The following is a 23,187-nucleotide window of genomic DNA, read 5'->3' as shown; positions in this document are numbered from 1 at the left end:
ATATTTGATTGTTTTCCATGTTTTCAACTCTTAAGAATGAATATAAAGGCAGAGTCTCAATCAAAGTTAAGATGGTAAACAAACACAAATCTAATGTGAATAAAAACTGGTTTAGTATTAAGCATTTTCAGTATATTTAAGTTGAATTATTATTTGATATATTTAATTGATTTCATATACGACAATTGATGTTATTTGTTAATAATAAAATATGTTAAGTATAATTAATTGTATTAATATTATTGTATTATATAATTTAGTGTGTGTGTGTGTGTGTGTGTGTGTGTGTGTGTGTGTGTGTGTGTGTGTGTGTGTGTGTGTGTGTGTGTGTGTGTGTGTGTGCGTGTGTCATTTATAGACTATTTGCGACCTGGCTAGGCTTCGCTCTTCAGTCTACATGATGCTTTTGATCTACATGATTCATATGTCTACATAATGCATGAAAAGAGTCTACATGACTGATTTCGGCTACTATTTGTTTGTATTTGATCATGTTTGTTCGTTACAGAAAGATTCTCAGACTATTCAACCTTTAGCCATCTGCATTATAAGTTTACAATTTTGTGTGTGAGATAGTCATTGGAACTCCTTATCTCTCGTCACTTCTCAGAACCTTGAATAATAGGACTTCATTGAATAGAATGCAGATACAATGCGATTGCTTAGATAGGCTAGCTTTCGGACGGCTAATTTTTGTTGATTCGAGGAGTATAGTTGATCCATGGAGCGTCTCGAGATGCCCTCAATTTACAGAAATATGATTAAAATCAAGCAGTCCTACTGTACTGTTTTGATGTCATTTGCGTATGTTTTATCTAAAGTAGTTAGGAAATTGAGAATTTCGTCTTTCTTTTCAAGAAACTAAAACAAAAAAAATATAGGAGCTCTTCCAGAAATTTAATTTTGCTGCTCATTTTCCATGATATTTTAAGTGGATATAGTTCCTCTGCTCATGGTTTGTTTATCAAAAATAACTCTCAGCTCAACCAATTCTGAAACAGCCTCGTGCCGTTTCAACAATTCCATACATTATTTGATCCATATTTCATGTGATTCCATGAAATATGGAATCACATGAAATCATGTGATCAGCTGTACTGATCTATGGAATCCATGATCAACAAAAACCAGCCGTCCAAAAGCTAGCCTACCTAAGCGAGCTCATTGTATCTGCATCCTATTCAATGAAGTCCTATTATTCAAGTTCTGATAAGTGACGAGAGATAAGGAATAAAAACAGAATAAAAAATAATAAAGAAATAAAATAAACCGACTAGCTAGTCGCTAAGAGTTATTTATATCGAAGTGCAAATAAATAAAGAAATATTTTATCTTGTCTAGTATTTTCTTAGCTTGCTTTTGTTTCTCAAATTTCGAAAAATCAAACAACATACACTGACTTGAGCGACTGACTATTAGTTAAACGTCATCCTTTATTATCCAAACCCCACCTCTTCTCCTCCTCTATGCATATTACCATGCATACAGAACAAAACCTTATTCATTTCTATGGAACTATTAAAATAATGTTTAGATGAATCAATATAATCTAAAATATATAAGAAAAGGATCAACTGAAATAAACAGCATTACAAGATAATGATTTACTAACAAAGGGTATTTACGGTATATCACAGTTACATGGCATACTGTACTGTTTACCATGGCTATATAACAATGAGGATCATTATACAGAAATGCCACTATGAATAGTCGAAGTAGATTTGCTTCTATATGTAACTATAGGTGGTGCATCAAAAACCTTCCTAAAATTCTTTATTTATCCAGAAGAGAGGCAGACATGCGCTTAATATCGCTCTCTGTAGCAAAAATGCAGTCCAATCATTTGGCTAATAGACCTTCGGTTTCTAGTTATTCCCACGGGTATTTCTTAGATGTTAGTCCACCAAACTGGCCATCATAATTCCTCCGCTTCCTTCTAAGTATATGTTTAAACACGGGCAGCTAGTGATCGACATTCGCACATATATGACACTCTTTTTACATATTTTGTGATCTCCTTTTGAGTGTATGTTAATAAAAATTCTAGTTCTTGATATGGAATAAATTCTTTTGGTATATTTTTAATTCTTTTAATGTTAATTCAGTAACTTAGAGGAAGATATTAGGATCATAATTGATTCCTATACTACCAATTAAGATATTTTACTTCAGCGTTGTGCGACTTTTTTCCCCAAGTGATAGTAATGAGTAAACAAATGGTGCTGAAACGTGTAAAAAATAGTCTAATCCCACTCGCGAAGAAGTAGTAACCTATAGCACATTACTATGAACTGGCTAAGTGTTAAATACAAAAATGAAACATTAAGCAAGAGCATAGTTTTACAGCCGGTGCTGAAAAAGACTTTCGCAAGCATCTACAGTGCAATTCTAAACTATAATCTCAAATGGTTTCGCAGAATTAGTGTGAACTACAAATGGGTGTAATATTCTTTTCTTAAGTACTTAAACTAAAAATCACAGAATTAGAAATTAAGGTGTTCATCGTTGTTATGGTTTGTCATTAACTATGAATGTTCGTTTATCAAAACTGCTAGGTTCAGAAATTAGTAAAATATGGATGACTTCTAAGTTGACATATAAATGAACCAGTACTTCGAAGTCAGCACTTATCTAGAAAATAACTTTGCCAATTTGTACAATTAATTCGACATTCGATTCAAAACATCGTAATAACGATTAGCCACATAGCCTCCATTCCATATCGTCCATGCAGTTTATTTTGAAATTTTCATGAAGGTTAATTTCAGAGATATTGGCGCATATTATTGGATTTTGTATAAATTTCAATTTGAAATTTCATGAAGTATCATCCATGAAATATGTCAATGTAAAATGGTTTTCTAATAATTGCTTATTCCACATAAGTGCCTACATGAGGCAACTATACTGTCTAATATTCATTAATAGACGAAGGAGAAAATCTGATGGGTTGGCTCATAACAGTTGTTAACAATATTAATTTGAATAAATAGTTTCCAGTCAACCAGATACAAAACAAATAATGATTAATATTTCTCTTTCAGCAGTGTTTTACGTTATGAAATGGCATATTATGAACTTTTTATTTCAAATTATCTCAGGAAAGCTCAGCCACGACTGCTGCAATTAAACTTACTACTGAGCCCTTATTTTCATGTATTTCTTTCATAAATCTCTTTCTCATAATCAATTTCATCTCCAACATTCAATTATTTCAGATCTATTGTAACTACTTTCATCTTAAAAGGCAGTCATTTGGTACCTGCACAGTGCCATATCCCAGCTACAAAAGTTACTGAATACCGCTTTCAAATGCTGTTCCAAAACGTTTCTTATGATTATAAGGTTATTATGCTTTGTCCATAAGTGAACACGGTGAATCATGTTATCGAAAGCATTTCTCAAGTTCTCATTTGATAAGTCATCCACTGCACTTCGAATATTAAACTATAAACTCTTCGGTTGAATACACCGTGTTCATATAAGAATAAATAGAATGGGCTAACGTCGAGAGAGCCCCGCAGGGCGTAATCCGTTTGAAATCGACTATCCATGAAATAGAGTAAGTAGCTCAAGGAGGTTCTCATCATATGAACAAATGGGCTTTTTTCTTTTTTTAAAGCATGTTTTGCAAGGTTCGTTTTTTCTAAATATTTCCACAGAACTTCTTTGCAATATTGATTATTGAAGCATGAATACCTACAAGCTTGTTTTCAGTAAGCACTTTTGATCTTCCGCTTTTCAAATGCGCCTTAAACACTCAATTTTTTCCTTTCTTAATCTAGATCTTTTCAAAAAAAAGAGAAAGTATCACATTTCCAACTACAAAAGAATGATAGACCACTGACTGTATTAAGCAGCTCTGATTACGTTTGATAGTGCAAAGTTTTCGCCTCAAGAAAGTTTTAGTGCCAAGCTATTAGAGCACCTGATGTGTACTTATGCTTATTAAGTTTAATGGTGGAAAATATTTGCAAACAAAAGGTCGCCTATTTTTAATTTTATAATTTTACATAAGCAAAATGATAAAATATTTGTGGGAAGTAATGGTACCTTTAACTTGCCAGATAACCAGAATCAGGTGCTACTGCTGATAATTTTCTTTATGTAGAAAATTATGAAAGCAATGAAATACAAAACTGATATGTGTACGATCATCGATGTACGAGTATGGTTTAATATTAAATATATTTTTAATTTATTATTTATAAAATTTATTATTTTTAATTTATTAATTTATCTAATTTATTAATATTAAATATAATTTAATATTAATGGTTGTGCTTCAGTTTTTCATGAAGCCCTTTGATTGGTAAGACTTGGTTTTACATTCCTTCTAGAATGCGAAGAATAGTTATCAGGGCTTTTCGCCTGAAGGTGGATTAGCCGGTCCCAAAAGGAGGTGGAAAGGTTATTTATTTCGGAAACTTGGGTATCGTCCTGCCAATAGGCCAGGAGAACGCATGTGATTTTCACAAAACAATATATATTTAGGCATATGACTAACCACCTAATTCTAAAATTATGTTTACATAAGTCAATCTTCGCAATTCATGAGTGTTAAAAGTCTGTAACCACTGCAGATTATTATTATTCGCAGCATATGATTTTAATTTTTTTTTAATCTAGAAATCTTCAACTTTAATGTACTTTACGGTATAGTTTACGTAATAAACACACAACTAATCGTCATTTTAAGGATTAAAATATATAGAATAAGGCCCATCTTATATTGGGTCATAGCATTCTCATCCTTACTATCTGTATTTTCGTTTAAATTAATACTACATCCAGTTAATGCGGTATGTTTTTTTAAATACATACATCTTCCTGGCTGGTCTCATGCAGAAGTGGATTTTGTCACGAAACGTTTTTCATCCCTCAAAACAACTAACCTCGTCAGTAAGCTCTCACAGTTAACAGAAATAGTCTACTGGCCTCATGGTTGTAGTTTCTTCTTCTGTGATTACAACCACCTAACCAATCTATTTTAAAAATCGTAATTCATGATAATATCATATGTAGATCATGTCAATAAATAGCTGTGGCAAGTTCTGAACCTACGTATTCGAATTTCTCTGGAATCTCTAGCTTGAAAAATGAGGAGCTTTATCGATCGTCTACATAATTCTCAAAGCTCTTCGGAGTGTTGGTTTTGCTCTTTGCAAATACCAATAAATTAGACACACACATTCAAAAGAGTCGTTTTAATATCATACAAATAAGTAGTTTTTCTCTGTGTCTCATCGACTATAAACAACAGCGATACACTGTAGTGGTTTATTGTCATTATATCAGAATTATCTAAATCCAGATGATTCGTTGGAATTAATAACAAAAATCAACAGAGCGCAACATTTGATAATGTTATCAGGATAATACTAAACATGAAAGACTATTTTATTCAACGGTAAAAGTCATGTATTTTTTTTAAAGTTTTAAAATTAAAATTTCTAAAATTTTGTTTGTCGTTATGTGATAAATTTTAGACCGAGAGCAGGTTAAAAAAGTTTCGAAGGTTTCTTCTTCAAATAGCGTAAGGAGAAGTGCAAAAACGAAAAAAAAATCGTTCACGGGATTCATTCTGCATGCTGGAGATATGCAGGGTACTTCTGGTTAAATTCATTCTCTTGTTCTTTCTCTCCGCCTTTGATCGTTATTTTTTTAAGTTCAGCTTGCTTTTTTTTCTTTTAAAACAATGACTTCTTTCTTCAAGTATGTAAAATAAACTCTGTTTGCTATTATCTGACTAAGCTAAGCAAAAAAGGACTGTGCATATCGACTCTGTTTTGCCCAGTTTTTTTGGCAAGAAGCAGTAAGTTTGATTTACTAACTTATCGTAATCATGAAAGAATTTCCTAATGAATGGAACACTCTCGATGAAAAAAAAAATTAACCTTTCCGAATCTCTAACAGGTTGACCTTTAGGAATTCAAAAGAGCCAGCGCTGTACTACTAGCAGTAGCAGCAGTTCAAGTGATGGCATCATCGCGAGAGCCAATCTCAGACTTTGCGTGCGTGTCCTCACAATTCTTCGCCGAAAATTCTTCTCCAGTAATTCATCACGGAAAAATTATTTTCGCCAGAAAATTCATTGCAAGAAAATTTTCGCCATTAATTCATATATGGGAGCAAAAATTCATTCGCATGCTCTTCATTAAAAAAAAAAAGTTAGAAGCCCTCAAGAGTTTCACGAAAAATGATAGTTGTGATGATAAATGCTAAAATAAAAGTGAGAAAGATAACAAAGGGCACACATTGATCTATTTGTGTATACAAAAAGTCCGAATTCAACATTTTAAAATCAGGTTGCACGTTTACATGTAATTCGTCCATATGGGCTTTTGCATAAGGCATGACTGATTTTGTTTCCAAAGAGGGTGGTAATGTAGGTTAAAGACCAATAGAGAACGTTTATTGGTCTTTAGAAAGTTGAATAGAGATTAAGCTGAATTAAGAAATACCATATCGTTGCATTAATTTTAAAGCCCATGCCACTATATTCAAAAACCAATATCAGCAACGAGAGCAACAAGGAAAATTTCTCGGACCTGTGTTCCTCCAAACTTAATCTGATCCTTTAAAGTCAGTGAAGCTCTTTGGAATATTTAGTCAATCAATTTAACTACAGATATTTTTGTCACAGCTCGCATTCGAACTGTTCACAAGTCAATTAGTTAACTATGTATTTCTCTTTGGAAGTATGCCTCTATACATTTTTGTCAGTCAAGAAAACAAATATCAAATATCAATTTTTTATGTTCTTAGTTTCATGAAATTTTGGGAAATAAGGTGACGATTGGTATTTGAGTCGCGGATGGGAATTCTGCCTTAAGCTAATTCACATCATAAAAGATTTGCGTAATTTACCGTAATTTTCTTTAAAATAATCACTTAGAGTGCACACAGTCTTAAGCTAGCCATGTAAAACAATAATGGCCAACAATATCTCTTAAGTATGCAGGAAAAGTTAAGTCAGTTCCAAAATACACGGGTATCCTATAACTGAAAACACCTCATCTTCTGCGTTTTCCTTAAAAATAATACATCTGGATAAGTTTGCTAAGCGCGCATGAAAGTAACGAAACATTAAAAAATAAGCATTGTTAAATTTTGTGTCCATTACCAATGTATGCCAGCTCATATAAAAATTATAATGTCCTATATACAAAGCCTGTAATTTCTAAGTAAGAAAAATCATTAACATTGATAAATAAGCAATCAATTAGAGAATGGATCGATCAATAAAATAAAAAATAATTTTACTTTATAGACAATAAAATAGTATAAAATCGGAAAAAATTATGATCATATGTATAATACAGAAAGAAAGCATATATTCTAAAATATTTCTTGTTTTGCATTTGTTCTTCACATATTGGATGAGCAAATATCACTTGATAATTAGGTGAATTAATGCAAGATGAATAAAGGGGTTAAACTAGTAGCACATCGTTTAAAAATCAATTAATACATAGTTGATATGTTACTCCATCGGTCACTTGTACTACATCGGACTGCCAAGTGCCTCACCCTGTATATGTTTAATTTCAATATCAGCCATAAATTGTTACAGTGATGAATCAGTTCGCGGGAAATGATTGCCGTACGGATTTTTTTTGACGAAACAATTTTCTCTCGAAAAATTATCCACCGAAGGATTTTTCCTAGATGAATTTTCTGCCGAAGAATTTATCGCAAGAAATGTTCTTTTCATTCGGTGAATTTTTAATGAATGCATTGGACAGAAAACCTAAGCGAAATGTGTTAAAATATTGGCATTTACATTTTAACATATAAATTACTGCTAATGGGAAGTGAAGATATTCGTGTCTAAGAATATAAAAAAGTAACAAAACTCTTAATACTCAAAATTATCGATCCCAGGAGATAATGGGATCCCTGAAATTGTGCGGAAGAACTGAAACGGAAACGAGAAAGAAAAAGAATTTTGAGACCTGTGTAGCCCCGTGTAAGTTGGTTTTGCATTCACAGTGTTAGGCTGCTCGAAGAAAGATGTTTTTGGTTCGATTCTAGTCATCAACTAGAAAAAGTTTTCTTTCTTCGAACGGCTCCAGAGTGAGTGGATCTCTGACACAGGCATACGGGTTTTTTTCCCTGAAACTCTTAATACTCTTTAATATCAAACAGTTGTTTACAAATTCAATGAATGAAGTTTAGTACTTTAGTGCTACTTGCTATTAACCCTGTAAGCGCTAAATTATATGGTTTTCTGAATACCTACATACAGTAGGAAACAAATTAATCCAAACAAGTCGAATTTTCGTCAGGGTTTTAGTTTTTGTTTCAATTTCCAATACGTTTGATTTTACTTCGCTATTTTGGTTGAGTGCAGCGTGTTTCAAATGTCTCTGCGATGTTTATTAATAGTGGTGGGAGTTTTTAGTGTTAACATGTTGACATTCATAGTGTTTGATTCATTCTATATAGATATAAAATGGATACATCTCCATGAAAGCGTTCAAAACTTTATACTCTTTCTCAGTACACATCCATGACAGGTGTTGGTTTGGGTATACTGTTAATGCGATTTTAAAGAAGTTTAGGGAGACAGATACCTTTTCTCCTAACAGAAAATGAAAGTGTGGACAAAAGAGGAAAACTACACTTGATCAGGATCGTTTGCTAGTTAGGAAAAGTAAAATGAATTCAAGATTGTCTGCTGTAGACTTAAATAGAGACTTGGCAGCTAGTGGAATTAATGTTTCTGACATGCCAGGTCGTCGAACATTGTTAGAAGTAGAGAGGACTTCCCAGACCATAAAAGAAAACTGTTGAAGGCTATGCAAAAAAAGAGGCTCCAGTAAACAAGTGTACAAAGATTGGACTGTTGAGAAGTGGAAGGAGGTCATATTCTCAGATGGCAGCCATTTCTTTGTCCAAGGATAGTGAATACCATAAGTTCGCAAATCAGTGACTGAGAATACCTCTCCCGACCACCTTCAAAAAACTCCTAAATACCCAGCTAAAAGATGTTCTGGGGTCGTTTCACACATGACGGTCCAGGATCACTTGTGCCTGTTGACGGTATGAGGAAAAGTGACCAATGCATAAAAATATTGCAGAAAAGAGTGGCTCCACACATCCCGAAAGAAAAAGACCTCATCTTCCAACAGGATGTCGCTCCATGTCACACCTCAAAAAAAGTGAGAGTTCCTAAAAAATCACAACATCCAATTACTTCAGTGGTCAGATAACTCTCCTGAATTTAACCAATAGAACATTTGTGGGTCATAGTGAAAAAGAGACTTGGAAAATTAAATTGTGATACAAAGTATAACTTAGTACAATTCATTATAAAAGTATAAAGTTTCAACAAAATATAAATACAATAGCAGAACTACTGATTACTACAGTACTAAAAAGCAGTAGATGAAGTAATTCCTGAAAAAAATAAGATCAATAAGAAATGGATAACTCAGGAAACCCTGAAATTGGTACAAGAGAAAAGAGAACTGAAACTTAAAAGAGAGAATTCAGAGGCAGTAGACCCATTATACCTCAAAAATGCAATGAAGTACGGAAAGCAGCAAGATCTGATAATGCCAAATGGCTGGAGGACAATGCAAAGACATTGAACAGTACTATGGAGAACACAAAACTAGAGAGGTCTATAAGCCAATAAGAAATGTCAATAGGAAGTGATAAACAAGATCAGTAGCAGTCAAAGTATTGATGGACAAGACTGAAATCATACATAGATAGACAAGATATTGCAGTGAACAGTATAAAAATGAACTAAATAATACTGCAACGGAAGTAATCAAAGAACTAAAAGCAATCTCTCCACCAGCAGAGATCTTTGAAAATGACATATTGGAAGAGGAAGTGAATAAGGGATCTCGAGAACCCTAAACATCTCGAGAACCTGGAAATGACAACATAATAGGCGAGATGCTAAAATATGGGGGAGAATCAGTTGCAAAAGAAATACATAAGCTATGTAATGAAATATGGAGATCAGGGTATGCCCCCGAAGAGTGGAAAAAGTCGGTCTTGGTTGTTCTTCATAAGAAAGGCAGTGCTTTAGAATGCACCAATTACAGAACTATTGCACTAATGAGCCATCTTGGCAAAGTGCTCATGAAAATACTTACAGAACGCCTGAAGGGTCATATGGAGGTACACCTTCCTGATGAGCAAGCCGAATTTCGAAAGTACAGTGTAACATTCGCACTAAGACTAATAGAGAAAACTCAAAGAAGGGACAAAAAGATATAATAGAACAATAATGCTGTTTCGTGGACTTCCAAAAGGCATTTGATATTGTTGACCGAAATATAACATGGACTGTCTTGGAATCCTATGGTGTAGACAATAAATTGATCCTCCTGTTGAAAGATATTAATAGCCAAGCACAAGCAACAGTCGGGATAACAGGTATGACTGGATATTGGTTTGCTACTAGTTAAGGCACAAGACAAGGGGATATACAATATCACCAACCATCTTCATCATACATCTGGGAAGAAGACTAAATAAGATCAAAGAAGAAGGTGGAGGCATTCAATAATTGGAATGAGAATAATTACCTGCGCTTTGCAGATGACATCGTCCTGATTGAAAAAGATGCATAAAGGCTGCAAAGGAAACGGCAAAACACTATACACAGAAGGAAAAAGATATGGACTAAATGTCAGTTTTGAAAAAACTAAAACAATGGTATTCGGACAGCAGGAGTTACTGAACAAAGTTACCATTAAAGGATTTCAACTGGAAAATGTGGAACACTTAACATATCTTGGATGCCACATGATGCATGACTTGGATCCCAAAAAAGAGGTAACAATTAGAATAGCCAGAGCAACAGCTATCTTAAAAGCCATGTACAAAATATGGAAGAGCCCAACTATAAAGATGCACACTAAATTGCGCATTGTGGAAACCTGTATCTTCAGCAGCATGCTCTATGGATGTGAGGCCTGGTTATTCCTGAGAGAATCTGAAAGGAGGATATTGGCATTTGAGAGGAAGTGCTATAGAAATATCTTGAGGATAAGCTTTATCCAGAAAGTGAACAATGAGGAAATCTATAGACGAATACAACCAATAGAAAACCTGATCCTGAAAATAATCAAAAGTGAACTACGTCTGTTTGGCCGTATGTGCAGAATGAACGATGAAAGAAAATTAAAACCCTTGCTGTTTGAAATGATTGAAGGAAAGAACAAAAAAGGAAGACCAAACGGAGAATGAGGGAATGACATCGTCAAATAGTGCGGAAACTCTATGCACAAACTTAGTCATCTTGCACAAAACAGAATGCAGTGGAAGAAACTTATCAAGATAGCATCAGACACCAACGGGCGTTGAACCCATGGTTGTTGTTGATTGTTGAAAATTCGTGGGTCATAGTGAAAAAGAGACTTGGAAAATTAAATTTCGATAAAAAGTATAACTTAGTACAATTCGTTATGAAAGTATGGTTTAGAGATACAGAAATAAGAACAATTGTTCTACGTTCGTAGAGTCCATGCAACTAAGCGAATTAATGAACTTATTAGGAACAGAGGAGTATATATAAATTATTAGGTAAAGTTGGAGTTTAATTTTTTACTTTGTTTCTTGCGAAATTAAATGTTTTCTTTAAACTGTGAGTATTTGGATTAAATTATTCACTACTGTACATCGATAAAACCAGATGATTGGGGTTTTATCGATTTTAAAAAAAAAACATGCAGTCTTTATCAGAGTATTACTCAGTTGATATTGTTTTTGGCATCTTTTTGATAAAAGTACACATAAATATAGTCAGCACGAATTAACATTGATACATACATAGACTTAACATACAAGCGTATTGTTTACAACCTGCAGAAAAGTACTCTAGTCTACTGGACTGACACATTGCTGTTTTTACTGCATTTACCTGCGAAATTATTTACCTAGGTCGAGAATTGGAATGATATATTTACTTAAAATTACTCAAGGAATCATATCTTTACGTTTGTGCATGTTTAGTATAAATCCATGACGGGCAAATCTTATAAAACACTCAAGGGTGTGGATAAGTATTTCATGACTGTACTTACCAATGCTTAGATACTTCTGATGTACTGGGTCATATATTGGCCAGATAACCTGCTTCTCAAACCTTCCTCTTAAATTATCTCCAAGCGCTTCGATTTCCTGAGTCATTAGATTGGGATCGCTGCAATTAAAACGAATTATGCTAGCAAACTGAAATATGAACATATATTCAATATCAATAATATTTTGCTTATGATGTTTAGTTCGTTAGAGATTCAGCATAGTACTGTATATGTGTTGTGTTGTTATTAGCGCTGCTGAAAAATAAGTAATTTTTTTATATTTTAGTTATTAATATTAGGTGAACTCATTGCAGGTTTTATTTTATTCGGTTATATGATTGAGGTATTTACTTTGAAAGTAAACCTGATATTTTTGATTAAATACGATATATGATTGAAAAGCGACATGCAGCTATTTGCTGATGATACAGAGATAGGTAGGATAATCAAGAATGTTGCTGATATGCAGTACTTGCAGACTGAGTTGAATCGATTGGTATCGTGGGTATGGGAAAATAGATGTCAGTAAATATAAAGTCATTCACTCTGGCGTGATTAGATTCTGATTATCGTATTATATTGGTGGGATTATGCTAAAGAAACTAATGAGGCTAAGGATCTTGGAGTGTTAGTAGATAGGAAGATGTAGTTTAGGGACCATGCAGCAAAGATTGCAAATATAGCTCAAAAGATAATTGCAACTGAAACGAGCGTTCACATGTAAAGATAAGGAATGTCATTTTGCCTCTTTACAAGGCTTTGATAAGAGTTCACTTGAACCGTTGTGCGCAGGTCTGGTTTCCGTTGCGACTCTGATATAGTGGAGAGAGAGAGAGAGAGTGCAAAGGATAGCGTTAAAATGATATCAGGATTGTGGTATACTGATTATGAAGACAGATTGAGAATTTGTAGACTGCAGACACTAGCAAATAGGAGAAAGAGGGATGATATGATTTAAACTTACAAACTTCTGAAAGGGTCATACAGGATTTCACACGATGGAATTTTTCAATTTATGGAGGGCGGGAAAAGAACAAGAAGGGCATCCTTGGAAGCTGAAAATTAATGCCGCTAAGAAGGGAGTGAGGGCCTGGTATTTCTTTCATAAGGTGGTGCGTGATTGAAATGGATTGCCATTCGATGTTGTGAGTGCGAACAGTGTGAATGAATTCAAGAATAAGTATTATAGCTGGTGCATGTAGTAGGTGACCTCCCTCGATGAGTCCTTGACTCCCTGGAGGTCTCTCTTAATAATACGTATTATTATTATCGGTATGGCACCAATGCGCTGTATAGCAATAGCGGCAAAGACGTCATTGCACTATTGCTCATTGGTGTCATTGTTATGTAATTTGAATTTCTTTGTCGTTTTGTACAGTCCACTTTATGTGATATGTATTCATCGCGAAAGTTAAAGGATAAATGGAAGGAGAGCAAAAATATCGAACAACTGTGTATTAAGTCTTCTTTCGATAGCGAATGCCACTCGGGCGGCGAGAACTAAGCAAATTTAGTAGAGTAGACAGTATCGACGGTATAATGGAAAATGATAATGTCGAAATTAAGTTTGAACCTGCGTCGGTGGAAATATAGGAGAAAGAACTGGACCTAAATAAGGAAATGGGGCGCTTACATCTATTCTTCATAGGACAAAGCGCGAAATCAAAACGTTGTAGAAGCAGTATTAGATTAGCAGGGCTGAGAAGAGAACGAAGCAGGTGGTCCAAGGTAAGAATTGAGGGCATGTAAACAAACGAGAAACACGAGGTAAGGAGAAAATTATGAACTGACACCATGATCAGAGGAGTACTTAACGAAAGTGTAACAAATCATGTTTCCCTCGGCCAAAAATTAATGTAGTAGTTATGAAAAGGCGAAAAGAACTTATTGTAATGGTTGGCATTAATGGTGTGAGAAGTGAAAGATACACTATAAGGGAGGATGTGAAGAAGTTGGTGGACGAAGCAAAAAAGAAGAGCGAGAAGATGAAGATTGTAAGTCCCCTACCGCGCCATGATATAGGCGAATTGAGGAGGACGGCATTCATAGCAAACGAATCAATACGCAGGTTTGCGCAGAAAGACTTCAGGATTTGTGGACTTATGGTCTGCGTTTGACGGAAAGAAGAATTTGTATAATGGATTGCAAGTGGTTTTGGTATTGTGTCTATAGAGAGCTTTGTTCACCGAGCATACTGAAGCGCAAATTCAATTTAGGTGGATGTGTGCATGAAGGAACCCATGAGGTCAATGAGTGTGAGGACGACCAACAAGTGTTGGTCGTCCTCACACTCCGAGTTATGAAGAATTGAATGACTAGAACCGAGATTTAAGTAAAAAGGTTTTAATATAAAAACACGAATATATATTATATATATATATATATATAATATATATATATATATATATATATAATATATATATATATAATATATATATATATATATATATATATATATATATTATATATATATATATATATATATATATATATATATATATATATATATATAATATATATATATATATATATATATATATATATATATATATATATATATATATATATATATATATATATATATATATATATATATATATATATATATATATATATATATATATATATATATATAATATATATATATATATATATATATATATATATATATATATATATATATATATATATATATATATATATATATATATATATATATATATATATATATATATTATACAATTCAAGTTGTATAATTCAAAATTCAATGTACAATATTATACAATACAATTCAAGTATTATTATACTTTTCTGTTAGTATTTATACTTGTTTTTTGGCTATTTATTTTGTTATAGTTAATAAAAAGTTTTCTTATATATATATATATATATATATATATATTTATTTATTTATGAAGAATTGAATGACTAGAACCGAGATTTAAGTAAAAAGGTTTTAATATAAAAACACGACTAGTTTCCGCCTGCAACAGCCTTCATCAGGTGACATTATAAATGAAAGAAAAAAGAAAAAACACTAAACACTGAATGTTAAAAGACAGACATGAAGGCTGTTATAGGCCGAAAGTAGTCGTGTTTTTACATTAAAACCTTTTTACTTAAATCTTGGTTCTAGTCATTCAATTCTTCATAGAAATATATATGTTAACCGAGTTAATGATAATTCTTTCATATATATATATATATATATATATATTTTACCAACCCATCTTTACAACCTTTACAATTAGTTGCCCTGGGGTTGCACCACCTTTAGACTTGAACTACGTTTCAGGCGCAAACTTAACTGTTTGCTTACTTAGGATTAGGAGTAAAACAACGAAGTTTATAAAATTACTTGGTAACCCTAATATATATATATATATATATATATATATTAGGTTATAGTCAGTATATATATATATATATATATATATATATATATATACTGACTATAACCGTGACTAGAATAACAATTAAATTTATTCAAAACGCAGCATGTTTCATCGGATTGTCCGACTTCTTCAGGCGGACATAAAAAGCAAATAAACACTATAAGAAACATCGTATCACTATAAAAACGACATTATAAAATTCAGTTAGCTTTGAACTACAGCTACAGTCCGTGTTGAAGTTCTATTGTTAAGTATCTGATGCATCTGATTTCACGAGTGTGCCAATATCGGATAGCAGAGCTGAAAGAGTCCGGTAGATTATAGCTAAGGATATTATTTATGTGATGAGGGTCCATAACAATTTTCTTAGACTCAACTATGCGGCGCTCCACCTCGTCACGGCAGATATGAAGGTTTGAGGTTTTTCTACAGTTTATCTCATGTTGACGGCCTTCATCATTTGTATTTACTGAAAACAGTACATGGCTTGACAGGGCACTTGCTCTAGTTATTTTGTAGTCAATGTCCCTCTGGTGTTCTTCCAGACGTAGGAGGATGGATTATTCAGTTTGGTCATAGTATTGCTTCACACAGTCACACGTGATTTTGTACACTGCTGGGAATTGTAGATAGTTGTGAGCTTGTTTGTATTTGCTTAAAATCGATCTTAGTTTAGGAAGTGTAGAGAAACAGGTTTTTATATTGAACTTTCGTAAAATTCTTCTTAGTTTCGTGGAGAGCGAGCTGATGTATGGTAACGAGATATAACCTGTGAGATTGTCTTGTATTTCTGAGTTGTTTTGATTGCGGCGGTATAGATGCTTATTAATAGTTTTCGACGAGTATCCATTACTCGTGAACGTGCTTTGTAGATGTTATAGTTCATTTTTTAGCTCTTCATCATCTGACAGTATAGATCTGGCACGATGTGCTAGGGTTGAGATGATACCCACTTTCTTTGCAGGATAGTGATGTGAGAACGCATGCAGGTATCTATCTGTGTGTGCAGATATTCTAAAGATTGAGATTTTAATAGAATCATATGTCTTAGTAAGTCTTACGTCCAGGAAAGGAAGAGATCCATTTTCTTCAACTTCCATTGTTAACTTGATATCTTGGTGGAAGTTGTTTAAATGATTTAAAAAAGACTGAAGGTTATCGGTGCCATGTTTCCAGATAAGAAATATGTCATCTACAAATCTCAGCCAAATTTTTTGGTTTAAGAGTAGTGAGGAGATTGCCTTTTGTTCGAAATCTTCAAAACATATGTTAGCTAATATAGGAGACAGGGGGCTTCCCATTGCAAATCCCTTATTTTGTTTGTAGTTTTCTTCTTATATTGAAAGTAGCCGGAGTGAACGCAATGTGATAGCAAGGAAACATCCTTTTTGAAATCTTGTTCTTTAAAATATCGAGAACCTCTTGAGTTGGTACGTTTGTAAAGAGCGCCACCACGTCAAAGCTCACCATGATATCTGAAGGCTGGAGTTTTAAATGTTTGATTTTCGAGACGAAATCTGTTGAGTTTTTTATATATGAAGAAGAATTTCCTGTACAATCTTTTAAAGATGAAGCAAGAAACTTAGATAAGCTGTAGGTAGGCGAGTCAATACTATCTACAATTGGTTTCAGTGGGCAGTTTTCCTTGTGTATCTTTGGGAGACTATATAACCTTGGGATGAGTGGATGTTAAGAGCGAGCGGCAAGGCGTATGTTTCGTGGAAGTTCTGAGGCTTTTTTTAAGAGGTTGTTTGTTTTGTTATGTATCTCCCTCGTTGGATCTCTCTCTCAATTTCCAAGTATGTATCTGACTCTAATAACGCCAAGATTTTTTCATGGTAATCTGGTTTATTTAGCACCACAGTTGCGTTGACCTTGTCAGCTTGTATGATAACGATGTCTTTGTTATTCTTAAGAGTTTTTATGGCTAGCCTTTCGCCAAGGGAGATATTGTCAAATGGAGGTCTTGCATTGTTAATCGCAAGTATTGCTTCCATGCGAAGTAAACTGCGTTTACACACACACACACACACACACACACACACACACACACACACACACACACACACACACACACACACACACACACACAAATATATATATATATATATATATATATATATATATATTTATAAAAATAAATTTAACTGACTAGAACCCTAGAAAGTATAACAAAAACCTTTAATACATCACAACTAGTTTCATCGGTGCTCCGACTTCTTCAGGTGAGAAATAAAAACATAAGATATAAAATAACACGGTAAAAAATGAAATTTACAGCTTAATAAAAAGCAGAATAATAACAGTCATATTTGAATAGGTGACCGCGTGCTGCCGTTGGCATGAGTAGAATGTGTGCGACAGCTAATTTTTGAGCTCCAGTACTGGATTACTGCGCTATGGGAATCGGGTAAATAATTACTAATCGGGCTAAGATTATTGTTTAAATGTGAAGGGTCCAGAACTATTTCTTTTGATTCGATAATTCTTCTTTCGAATTCATCCTTGCAAATATATAAATTAGTAGTGCGTTCCCAATCAACTTGATGTGGCTGTTCTTCAAGGTTAGAGTTTGCCGAGAAAAGGACATGACTGGAAAGGGCGCTCGCTCGTGCTCTACTGTAGGAGATGTCACGTCTATGTTCCTCAAGACGAAGTGAGACAGATTTGTCTGTCTGGCCAAAATAAGGTCGACCACAGTTGCACAAAACTTTATAAACACCAGGAAAATGCAGATGGTTGTGTTTTGGTTTTGGTCGACTCAGAAAAGAACGAAGTTTTGGCAGCGTAGTATAGTCGGTCTTTATGTTGAATTTTTTCAGAATCTTAGCTAGTTTTGGGGTAAGAGTGCTGATAAAAGATAACTGTATATGAGTGATAGGGTTGGAGTCATCTTCTTGTCGAGGATGTTGGCGTGGTCTCAAACGTTTAGTGATGTTACGAGACGAATATCCATTATTTAAGAAGGTGTTTTTCAGGAAGTGAAGCTCTGTTTGAAGGTCTTCTTCTGTGGAAATGAGACATCTTGCTCGATGGGCGAGGGTGGAGATGATGCCCAGTTTCTGAGGTGGGAAGTCATGAGAAGAACCATGTAAATATCTATCAGTGTGGGTGGTTTTTCGAAAAATTGAAAATTTAAGACAGTCAGGAAATCTACTGATCTTTAGATCCAAGAAGGGGAGAACGCCGTTAATCTCTAGTTCAGATGTGAATTTAATGTTTTGATGTTGGTTATTTAAATGGTTTAGGAAGTTTTGCAGTTCCTCTAAACTATGTCCCCAAATAAGGAAGACGTCATCAATGTAACGTAACCACAGTTTAGGTTTCAAAGTAGCTGAGGAAATAGCTTTCTCTTCAAAATCTTCTAGAAAAAAGTTAGCTAAGACTGGAGATAGAGAGCTGCCCATAGCTAAACCGCTAGTTTGTTTGTATATTTTCTCTTCGTAGCAGAAATAGCCGGAATTGATGCAGTGAGTTAGAAGAGCGAACACTTTTTTTAGAAACCTTGTCCTTAAGAAGACTCAGAACTTCATCTGTAGGAACATTCGTAAACAGAGATACGATGTCAAAACTCACCATTCTGTCCGAGTCTAAAAGATTCAAATTTTTTATTTTTGAGATGAAATCTTCAGAGTTTTTGATGAAGGAAGAAGAATTGCCAACTAAATGTTTTAAAGAAGCTGCAAGATATTTGGACAGATTGTACGTGGGTGAGTCAATCCCTTCCACAATAGGTCTTAAAGGGGTGTCAACCTTATGGATCTTAGGCAAGCCGTACAACCGAGGAATGAGGGGATGGAGAGAGCGGAGAGATAGTCTTGTATGTCTAGGAAGTTCAGAAGTTGATTTCAGAAGATTGTTTGTACGGTTATGAAGTTCTCTTGTGGGATCACTTTCTAGCATAGAATACGTATTAGAACTCAACAAGTTGTTCATCTTACAACGGTAGTCAGCTTTGTCTAAGATTACAGTTGCATTCCCTTTTTCTGAGTCGACCAAAACCAAAACACAACCATCTGCATTTTCTTGGTGTTTATAAAGTTTTGTGCAACTGTGGTCGACCTTATTTTGGCCAGACAGACAAATCTGTTTCACTTCGTCTTGAGGAACATAGACGAGACATCTCCTACAGTAGAGCACGAGCGAGCGCCCTTTCCAGTCATGTCCTTTTCTCGCAAACTCTAACCTTGAAGAACAGCCACATCAAGTTGATTGGGAACGCACTACTAATTTATATATTTGCAAGGATGAATTCGAAAGAAGAATTATCGAATCAAAAGAAATAGTTCTGGACCCTTCACATTTAAACAATAATCTTAGCTACAATTTACCCGATTCCCATAGCGCAGTAATCCAGTACTGGCGCTCAAAAATTAGCTGTCGCACACATTCTACTCATGCCAACGGTAGCACGCGGTCACCTATTCAAATATGACTGTTATTATTCTGCTTTTTATTAAGCTGGAAAGTTCATTTTTTACCGTGTTATTTTATATCTTATGTTTTTATTTCTCACCTGAAGAAGTCGGAGCACCGATGATACTAGTTGTGATGTATTAAAGGTTTTTGTTATACTTTCTCGGGTTCTAGTCAGTTAAATTTATTTTTATAAATGTATACATCCCGAGTAAATCCTAATTTCAACAATATATATATATATATATATATATATATATATATATATATATATATATATATATATATATATATATATATATATATATATATATATATATATATATATATATATATATATATATATATATATTTGTGTGTGTGTGTGTGTGTGTGTGTGTGTGTGTGTAAGAAATATATATATTTATTTATTTATATATATACATACATACATATACAGTATATTATTTTGAAAAAAAAAAATATATATATATATATAAATACACATACAAGTAGAGTAAAATACATTTCGGATAGTTTTCGTAGTTTATAATAAGTTACTGGTTTTAGTGATAAAGTAAGTTAGTTTATGTATTTATGTGTAACCAAGGGCCGTAGCCATAATGGTTACTAGAGAATTAAATTAGCTCGAAACAGTCACTGTGAGTCCAGTCACCGTATTTATGAGAGCTCACCTTACACGGTTTGATTTGATGTACATGTTAATATATTAGTCTCCTAATTGAATGAACTAGTTAGTATATCGGTACCTTAACTGGATATGATATGTGAGTTATGATTTCTTATACTATACGTTTAAAGTAATTGTCAACATTGTTTAGTCCCAAGAGGTAGTCTCTCAATCTTTTTCTGAATGCATATGCTGTGGTTTAGATTTGATTTCATTTGGAAGTGTATTGTAGCTGCTTGTCGCTAGGTATGCAAAGGATTTATGAAATTCAGGAAGTAAAGGTAGTTGTGGGCCTAAAGGGACGCTGCAGTTGTGTTTTTGGCATTGGAGTGCAATCTCAACAAAAGCTACAGGCTAAGATGAAAAGCCAAACGGCTATTTTTTCTGGCGAAGTTAATTAAATTAAGGGATAAAAATTCCTTATTATTTTACAGCCACTATGCGAAACTCTAAGATCGAAAACTACGATCTAAGAGTTTCATGCCGAAGAACTATCGGCGAATCCAAGCGTAAATGACCACCTGGTAGTACACCACCAAGGCAACTCGAAGCAAAGGTGGAGCAAGATCCCTCACTACTTTGATATTTTCTCATAATGGAAAGACACAGAGCTCCTAGGAGATGTAATACTGCTTTGCATTATGAGGAGAGGTTATTTATAAGGGATTTTTATCCCCTTAATTTAAAAGCTATAGGCATTAGTGAGACTTGGCTAACAGCAGATGATGTAGTTACAGAAATAGAATGTGAAGGGTTTAGTATTTTTAAGAAGGATAGAAAAGATAAGATGGTTGGGAGGGATACTGCTGATGATAGCAAGCAAAAAAAATAGAAAATACGCGGAAGGGCGGCTGTTCATTTGAAGCATTTTGTTGTGAAATCAAGGTCTACAAGACGAAATACATTGGTTGCTGCCATAAGATTCCAGGGTTGATCTGGAACATGGATCAGCAAATTAGTACAATGAGCGCACGTCGAGTGATCATTATAGAGGATGCTAACTATAGAGATATAGATTGGAAGGAAGAAAGATCACATAGCAGTAGGGAAAGGAATTTATGCAACTACCGAGTACCGAGAGAAAACTAATCGAGGCATCATGTATGGGAGGAGACTCGGACTACTGGGTATCCGAATTATAGGATAAAATGTTATCCATAAACAAAGTGGCCACATTGTCTCCTATTAGAGAAAGTGACCATACAGTCTTGATTTGGGAAAATGCAAAATATGAAGAATATTCTGTCAAGAATGAGTATATGTGGAACTATAAGCAGGTGATTAGGACAATCTTAAGAGGAAGCTAGAAGCTGTATCTTGTCATAAAGACCTGCAAGGGAAGAATATTAGTTGTGAATGATAAATAGTTAAGAGTCACCTCTAGTGAGAAATATTAAATTGTATAACTAAGGTAAGGAGGGTAAATCACGTAGGAGTTGGACGAATGAGTAGCATCCATCTAACAGAAAATGCTGTGGAGGTTATATAAGAAGAAAGGTGACCAGTAAGCTAGTAACAGTACAAGTGTCAGGTAAGAAAGGTCACAGCAGGTAAGGAAGTCAAAATCAGATTACCATAAGGAACCAGCTGAGCAAGCAAAAGGAAATCCTTGACTTCTCTCATTACGTGGCAAGTAAGAGAAATAATGACTATGAAAGAATGAACTTAATGAGTGCTCATGGTAGCGAATTGACAGAAGCAGAAGAAATACTTAGTGACCATTTTGCAATAATGAATAATGGTATATCAGTGAGGCTAATACTGAGGGGAGAGAGAGAGAGAGAGAGAGAGAGAGAGAGAGAGAGAGAGAGAGAGAGAGAGAGAGAGAGAGATGTGGGAACAGTGGTCGATGAATTGAAACTTCTTAGGATATTGCAGAATCTCAATATAAATACAACTGTGGAATTAGATATGGAATATTAGTTCGCGTTTTGCGAGAATGTGCAAGGGAACTGGCTATGTCTCTAACTAGGCTATTTAAGTCCCGGTTCTTGTAGAGTTACAAGGGATTGGAAAGAGGACAAAATAATTCTCTTGCATAAAGGAGGTTCTAGGGAATACAGTGGCAAATTATAGACCAATCAGTATCTCAGGAGTGGTGGTAAAAGTAGTGGAAAATTGGTCAAAATGAGAATTCAAGAATGTGATACTGTTTGAGGGGCAGCACTGCTTTGTCTGTCATGCCTTAGTAATCTACTAACTTTTTATAATAGGACAGCTGAGTTGACTAAAGGGAACGGCTACACTATACTGCTAGATGTTGCCAATGCGTCTGACAAGATACCACATGTGACCCTGTTACGCAAATTAAAACAATTGGGAATGGATATGACACTGGTTATGTGGATAAGAGGGGATCTGCTGGGTAGATATCAAAATGTGATTTATGAAGAAGCAGACTATGGGAGAAAGCAGGTGACTTTCCATTTAATAAATAATTTACTTAAACAACTTCCATCCATGAAAATAAATGCCACTGTAACATGATGATAATTACAAGGTTCCTTTAATGATAATTCAAGGTGCTACAAAGTTCCGTGGTAGGACATTACTGTTTAATTTGTACATAAACGATATAGGAAATAACTTGAAAGGAAATATTCAGTTGTCTGCTTATGATGCAAAATTACGTAGAGTAATAGTTAGTCAA

At 34.3% G+C, this 23,187-nt stretch overlaps 1 protein-coding gene across 1 annotated transcript in view; it reads right to left on the bottom strand.

Moving 5' to 3' along the window:
- The window catches only part of LOC150094475 (neuroligin-4, X-linked-like), a 352,524-nt gene that overhangs the window by 19,322 nt on the left and 310,015 nt on the right, over positions 1-23,187 (bottom strand). Inside the window, exon 5 of the mRNA XM_090412476.1 lies at positions 12,057-12,175. Within this exon, the coding sequence (XP_090268602.1) occupies positions 12,057-12,175 (119 nt within the window). The remainder of the gene's footprint in view (positions 1-12,056; positions 12,176-23,187) is intronic.

Source organism: Typopeltis vanoorti, chromosome 22 (assembly GCF_054136105.1).
Source record: "Typopeltis vanoorti isolate ZY-2024b chromosome 22, IOZ_Tvanoo_1.0, whole genome shotgun sequence".
Lineage (NCBI taxonomy): Eukaryota > Metazoa > Arthropoda > Arachnida > Uropygi > Thelyphonidae > Typopeltis > Typopeltis vanoorti.
The sequence above is the reverse complement of the archived record's forward strand: the minus strand, read 5'-3'. Positions and strand labels throughout refer to the sequence as shown.